Source organism: Cicer arietinum, chromosome 7 (assembly GCF_000331145.2).
Source record: "Cicer arietinum cultivar CDC Frontier isolate Library 1 chromosome 7, Cicar.CDCFrontier_v2.0, whole genome shotgun sequence".
NCBI lineage: Eukaryota > Viridiplantae > Streptophyta > Magnoliopsida > Fabales > Fabaceae > Cicer > Cicer arietinum.
Window position 1 is genome coordinate 49061637 of NC_021166.2, and position 7163 is coordinate 49068799.

The following is a 7163-nucleotide window of genomic DNA, read 5'->3' on the forward strand; positions in this document are numbered from 1 at the left end:
TATATATATAAAAATTGTAACTTAACAAATATCTACATATTTATTAAAATTACAATTTCACCCGTAACCCATTAAATTCTTTGTAAAAGATTCACCGTAGTTAATTTAATTTATTTATCGACGAGTAAATCTAGACGGTATCAAAATATCTTTTTGATCATAAAAACCCCAAAATATTATTAACTTTGGCTAAAAAGCCTCCGAGGCAAAATCCAAAATACATAAAAATACATAAAGTGTACTTTAAAATTATGGGTCTTACATTGACAACTGAACCAGGATAAACCTTGGTGCATTCTATCCCTTATCCTTTTACTTTTAATTGTTAATCTTGTATGCCGCATTATAATTCCGCTGTGTGTATGAATCTGAATAAATCTTGCATCGTATGATTGTATGTTCAATCTTAATTGTATGCTAGACGTATTCGATTTTCTATATTGGTTTAATTTGATAACTACTGTTATATTCTGATTATTTCGAGGTCATAATAATCAACAGAGAGTTATATCATGATATAATGAGAAATTGATGGTTAAGTAGTACTTGAGGGTACTATTGATAGGAACGACCTTACGTAAAAGAGGAGAATCTCTGAGACAATTCTTTGAATATTAGTTAATCATTGTCGTGTCTTCAAATTTTGAGTGTAATGGTGAAGGTTTTGTTTCTCCTTTTTTATTTTTTTCTCTTAATTTTGAAATATATGATTTTGATAACGGAGTTCGGTTGTTGTTTCTTCTATGCTCAATTTTATTTTTGTTTTAGAATCTCCCTTTTAGAAAAAATATTTCACAAAGAAAAAAAAAATTCTCTCTTCTCTATCTTCTGAGTTTTTCTTTTGAAAAGTAATTTTGAAAAATAAAACTCTCTTCTTCGAGTGTTTGTTTTTTATGATAACTAGTAAAATATCTCTATCCAAAAATTGCCCCTCTGATTGATTTTTATGTCTCAATTTATAGATCAAAGTGGTGAATCTTTGTATTCATGAGATAAAATTAAGTTTTTGATTTTTTATTATTTTGCAGCAATGTGTTTATGCAATAAAATTAAGTTCTTGATTTTTTATTCTTTTGCAGCAAAAACAAGCAATCTCAGATAGTTAAGAAAATGAGTGGCTAATCTTTTTGATTGAGTGTACAAATGATGAAGATATAGCTTGATTGGGATAAAATTAAATTAAATTAAGATAGAGATAGTTTGTTTGTAGCAGATAAGTGCAGTGCAAATAATATACTTTTTTTTTTTGTTAAATGTAAAGTAATAAAAACCATTTATTATTAAAATTTGAATCATTTATAAAATGACTATTTTTTACTTAATAATAATTTGTGCAAAATGCTTGTGAAACATTTTTTTATTTTTTATTTTTACAAAAAAAATTAATTTTAATTGATCCGGAAAAAATTGGGGTAATACAATCCTAAATAGAAAATTCAATTTATGGAATAATAAATGGCTTCTTTATTTGTATCAACCCGAAGTTAGTGGAATTCAATCGTTAAATAGTTGATGAAAAAGTTGTGTTAGCATGTCATTAATGTAATGGATACCATCCGGAGTTATATTGTGATGTCGTGTTGATTGACTCTTTATTACTTTATTATGGGATATTAGGATTGAAAATGAAACAAGTATTTGATATTTCAATTCATTTTCGTTTATTTTTTATTTTTGCATTGTAACATTTCTATAATTCTAAAGTATTTACTTAGACCGATATTTTTTATATTTTCATTTTACTTTTTAATTTCTAAATAAAGGGTGTTACACTTTAGCTATATCAAATTTATTGGTAAAAAATCTATACTAAATATAAAATTGTAGTTCTTAGAAGAATTTGTTCCAACATATTATCAATGTTTTAACTTTTTAAATTTCTAAGTTATTGGTTCTCCAAATTCAAGACCTAATAATAGAAACCACCAAAGGTCTCATTAGTATAAGAGAGTTTGCAAAGAGAGAAACAAGAGAGAGAAAGAGAGAAAAAAGAGACAACTTCTTCTCTATGGTTGAACATAGAAATAGAGGAGAGTGATAAAAATGGTGGATCCCACCTACTTTTTATTTCTCCTCTTAGCCGCGAAGAAAGTGGAGGAAGTGTATGTTTTTTCTTAACCTTCCACTTTTACCCTCCTTTTTGTGATGATACTAATATTTTATTTTTTTATATACATGACAACTAAATTATTATAATATAAAAAAAATTCATTTGTTAAAACTTATAAGGGGAGAGATTTGTGATTATTTTGAAATAAAATATAACTGAATTGTTTAAGTGCTGATAAAATATTTTTTTTAAAGTTTATAATTAACTTAAATAATGTAAATAAATTATAAATAAATTAAATAATTAATAATTAATTTAATGTCATGGTTTAAAAAAATGAATGTTATGAATTAAAATTTCAAGAAAAAAAACTTATTTAAATAATTAATTTAATAGAATTTATATCAAAATTTAATTAGATTAAATTTAATGGAAATTTTTTAATTAAAGGGTATTTTGGTGCTTTAAATATTAATCAACATTTCCTTCTCTTCTATTTCTTCTCTTTTTCTCTTATTCCAAATAATACATTAAATCAACTTTATTTCTCTTTTTTTTTTTATTTTATCAAAAGTGCTTATAGCATTTCATTAATAATAATGTCATGAATACAATTTGGAATATCAATAAAAAATGGGGACTAGCGATAGATGTGGCTACCCTTGCTAGCGCATGAGCCGCCTCATTTTCTTGTCTCCTAACAAACTCAATTCTAGAGTTTCTAAAATGAGAATGAAAAATAGCTCGACAATTAGAAACAATAGCACCTAATTCAGTCTTGTTTTCCTTGATGAAGTGAAAATGATCCACAACACCCTTCGAATCTAATTCAAAATCCCCTTATGTAAGTTGAAGATCGTGGACCCACTTTAAAGCACTTAATAACGTGAGTGCTTCTCCTTCAGTTACTGAGCAGATGAGTGTGACCATTCTGTTTTAGCTAGGACAAAATGTCCTCCATCATCTCTAATACAAATACTAATGCCAACACGATCGGAGATATTAGAGAAAGAGACACCTACATTACATTTATACCTTCCATCGTTGAATTTGAGCCAAATAATGGGGGAGTTAATTATATTATCTGACATTTGCCGTTGTTGTAGATTTTGTGCCAACTTCCACTCCTCTAGTAGTCGCATATTGTAGTTGATGACTTGCATTGGGTTTTCAATGATATTGTGCCATAAGCGATTGTTTTGTTGTTGCCATAGACTCCACACGGTCATTGCCATCCAGGCCACTTGGGTATGACCGAGTCTTTGCAAAAGAGTAAAAATCAAAATTGCGGCGAAGTTCGCTCTAATTGTGGTTGCTTGCACCATATCTCTAAAATTGCATTGGTGCCAACAATTCCTACCATTACTGCATAAAAAGGAGACATGCAAACTATTTTCCACACCATCATCACACATAGCACAATGATCAGAATAAATGACACCCTTATCGTGTAGTCTTGAACGCGTAAGAAGACAGTTCTGACAAATTCTCCACAAAAGATTTTTAACCTTTTGTGGTACCTTTAACTTCTAGATTATATTCCAATTGTCATCCATTTTGAAAATTGAAATATCAATGAAGTCATTTAGACAAAACCGATAGGCACTTCAGACAGTATACATACCACTAGAATCGATTTTCCAAACCCTAGTATTCTCTCTCAGTGAGTCAAGAAGAGGTGTTTTGAGAATCTTTTGAACGGTGCTAGGATCAAACATTGTTGTAACAAGGGAACTATTCCATTCTTTTTGCCAAGGCATAAGAAAACTATCAACACAAGCATTTGCGTGTTGATCAAGCACTCGTGATGGTTTAACAAGGTTAGACCCATCACTTAACCAATTGTTATTCCACAAAGAGATACTGGACATGTTTCCAATACTCCAACGAGATCCCTCATGCAGAAGCGGTTTCGCACTCCAAATGCTCCTCCAACCATAGCTTGGATTATGACCAAGGTTAGTAGAAAAAAGTTCACTCTGGAAAAATATTTAGCTTTGAAAAGACGAGTGACATGGTTTTCTGGGTTAGATAATGATTGTCATCCTTGTTTACCAAACATGGATAGATTTAAAGCATTAATGTTTATAACGTTTGTGTATTGCGAGCTTGTCCCACTTGAGCCAATTGATGCCTCTAGTTTGTCCTTCATTTTTGCCCTACCAAAATGAGTTCATCACTTTTTTTCAATCTCTTCTCCTAGAGCAGGGGGTAGCAGAAATATGCTCATTACATAGGATGGAATAGCTTGGAGAACAGATTTAATTAGGACTTGTCAGCCCGCACCGGAAGAGACTTTAATTGCTCCATGAATTGATCTTCCGCCATATTTTGTCCTTAATAAATCTGAAAGTACTTTTTTTTTTACTTCTATCAATTATTGAAGGTAGTCTTAGGTATTTTCCAGTTCCTAATACCGATCGCACACCTAGAAGGCCTGCAATCCTTCCCTTCAAGTCTTCATTCATATTTTTACTACAAAACACTTCAGATTTTTAGCAAATTTATAGCTTGACCTGATGTAGCTTTGTAAAAAATACAATATATTTTTCATAGTCTATGCTTCTCTAATAGAGGCTATAAAGAATAAAAAACACTCATCTGCAAATAGAATGTATGAAATAATTGGGGCGTTTTGACACATTTTTGCTCCATGGAGGTCACCGCGACTTTCTGCATTTTTTATTAACGCCAAGAACCCTTCCACACATAAGATGAATAGATACGGCAACAATATATCACCTTATCGTAGACCTTCCTAGGAGAATAGGACCAACACAATCATTATTCACTATGACATTGTACGCTATTAAATCGACACAAAGCATAATCCAATTCACCCATTGATCTGCAAAACCCAAAGTAGTAAACATCTCTTGAAGGTAACCCAACCAATGCGATCATAAGCTTTGTTGAAATCTAGTTTCAATGTGACGTCACCAACTCTACCACGGGTCTTACTTTTCATGTAATGAACAATTTCAAGGGCTTCCATTGCATTTTCAAGGATGGAGCTATTAGGTACTAAAGTTGATTAGTTATCAGATACACATTTATGTAGAACATGTTTTAATCTGTTTGCAAGAATTTTTGCCACAATCTTATAAATCACATTACAAAGAGCTATAGGTCGCCAATATGTCATGGTCTTCTGTTCGTCACCTTTTGGGATTAGAGTTATATTGGTTACATTTAGTGTACTAGGAAATACCCCAGTCAGGAGCCAGTCACAACATTGTTGAAAAATCTCACTGCCACATAGAGACCAGAAATGATGATAAAATCTTGGGTTCAAACCATTAGGCCCCAGACACTGATCTGCCTCCATAGAAAAAACAGCTTCTTTGAATTCTTCTATTAGAAAGGAAGCAAACAACTTATCATTATCTTTCAGATCAATAACACGTGAAAGGGCATTCAAAACAGGAGCATGAACATTGTGTGTTCTGATAAAGAGTGGTAAAATAGTCTATAGCAACATGACATAAGTCACTATGTTCTGTGAGCCGGTTCCCATTATCATCCTCGAGAAAGAGAATTTGATTTACCTTGCGCCTAGATGTGGCATCCGCATGAAAAAATCTAGTGTTCAAGTCCACTTCCTTCAACCAAAAATGTTAAGCTCGTTGTCACCAAAAAAATGTCTTCTTTGACTAGCAGTACAGTCATTTGCTTCCGCAAATAAGTGAACCTTTCCACATTTGCGTCACTGCCCAACTCACGCTCTCTTTCCAATGCTTTCTTACATTGTGTGATTTCTTGGCGAAGTTTAAGACAATTGATTCTACCCCAAGCCGCCATATCATGTGCACAAATTTCTAGTTTAGCAAGAAGATCCGGATGGTAGTTAGAAAGCCACCGTGGTCGAACAAAATCATCAAATTCAGGTTCCAGTAACCATGCATTTTTGAACTTGAGAGTACGAGAATTAGATCGAATTTGTCTTCTTCCCCCCTACATTGCAGTAAAAGAGGTTAATGATCTGAAACTGGAGCTACTAGATTGACAAGGTTTGCATTGGGAAAAGTTAGATGCCATAGAGAATTAGCCAAAGCACAATCCAATCGTTCTTCCACAGCTCGTTCAGTTCCCAGAATCTTAAACCAGGTAAATGGATAGCCATCCATATGCACATCAGTCAACTCAGAGTCAGACACTGCTTGTCGAAATCCATTTATTAGCCATTGTTCTCGATTCACTCTGCCCTTCTTCTCATTTGAAGACAAGATGTCATTAAAATCCCCAATTATGCACCAAGGTAAATTAGAAACATGTGCAAGGTTACGTAGCATGTTCCAAGCATCTCTCCGACGACGACTCTTAGGATAGTTGTAATACCCCGTTAACCGCCATCGCCCAACACTATTTTCCTCCGCCTCAACATCAATATGATTGGTTAAAAAACCAATAATAACACAAGGAAAAAATGAGTGACAAAGCATGGCTATGCCTCCCCCTCGACCTTCTCTACTAGTAGAAAAACAGAAATCATAACCAAGAAAAACTCTCAATTCTTCAATTTTATTCAAGTTCACCAAAGTCTTATACAAAAAGATAATGTCCGAATTATAATTCCGAACAAGGAATTTTAAATTTGGAACTGTTCTCAAGTTACCCAGACCTCGATAGTTCCAACTAATAATACTCATTTCTCTTGGCAGGCCTGCTTAACGGTGCCTACCATTATAGCATATTTTTGGAAAAGAGGATTCGAATACATAGGAATTTCATGGTTAGCCTCATGTTCCATGTTACTCAAGTTGTATATGTTGTAAGTTGTTTTTTGTGTAGGAATTGGGTGAGTATTCCTTTCCACGATTGGGTTTATATAGAGATACCAACTAGCCTACCAAATCTTCTAGAATCGTTGCCAATCAGATTGCATGAAATCTGGAATATCCCATTATATTATGTGTATCAGATAGAATCCTTCAAATTTAAAGAGTAACAGAGTCAAATCTGCTATGTCAGACCAACAAATCCAAGTAACAGCTGTTAAGACAAAATCTCAATTTAATGTTTTGGTGAAAACAAACAAAAAGTTAATTAAGAATGTTAATTATGATTCTAAATGTTATGTTAGTTTAACTTGTGCTTTTGAGTGAATTTAATT

At 32.6% G+C, this 7163-nt stretch overlaps 2 protein-coding genes across 2 annotated transcripts; both read right to left on the reverse strand.

Moving 5' to 3' along the window:
* Nucleotides 1–2955: 2955 nt before the first annotated feature.
* Nucleotides 2956–3465, reverse strand: LOC140918838 (uncharacterized). Its single transcript, XM_073363636.1, has one exon. It carries the CDS (start codon nt 3463–3465, stop codon nt 2956–2958), a length of 510 nt encoding a protein of 169 aa, XP_073219737.1.
* A 192-nt stretch (nt 3466–3657) lies between these two features.
* Nucleotides 3658–6699, reverse strand: LOC101507983 (uncharacterized). Its single transcript, XM_027336905.1, has 6 exons — nt 6049–6699; nt 5742–6004; nt 5168–5496; nt 4891–5074; nt 4793–4808; nt 3658–4029 (listed from the first exon to the last, which is right to left on the reverse strand). Exons 1-6 carry the CDS (start codon nt 6697–6699, stop codon nt 3658–3660), a joined length of 1815 nt encoding a protein of 604 aa, XP_027192706.1.
* Between the last annotated feature and the right edge of the window lie 464 nt (nt 6700–7163).

Coding starts and splice junctions, on each gene's coding strand:
- LOC140918838 (XM_073363636.1), bottom strand. CDS start 3,465: ATGTGTGATGATGGTGTGGAAAATAGTTTGCATGTCTCCTTTTTATGC.
- LOC101507983 (XM_027336905.1), bottom strand. CDS start 6,699: ATGAGTATTATTAGTTGGAACTATCGAGGTCTGGGTAACTTGAGAACA. Junction 5,497..5,741: donor AGTGACGCAAATGTGGAAAG/GTTCACTTATTT, acceptor ACTCTTTATCAG/AACACACAATGTTCATGCTC. Junction 5,075..5,167: donor TTGGCGACCTATAGCTCTTT/GTAATGTGATTT, acceptor AATCAACTTTAG/TACCTAATAGCTCCATCCTT.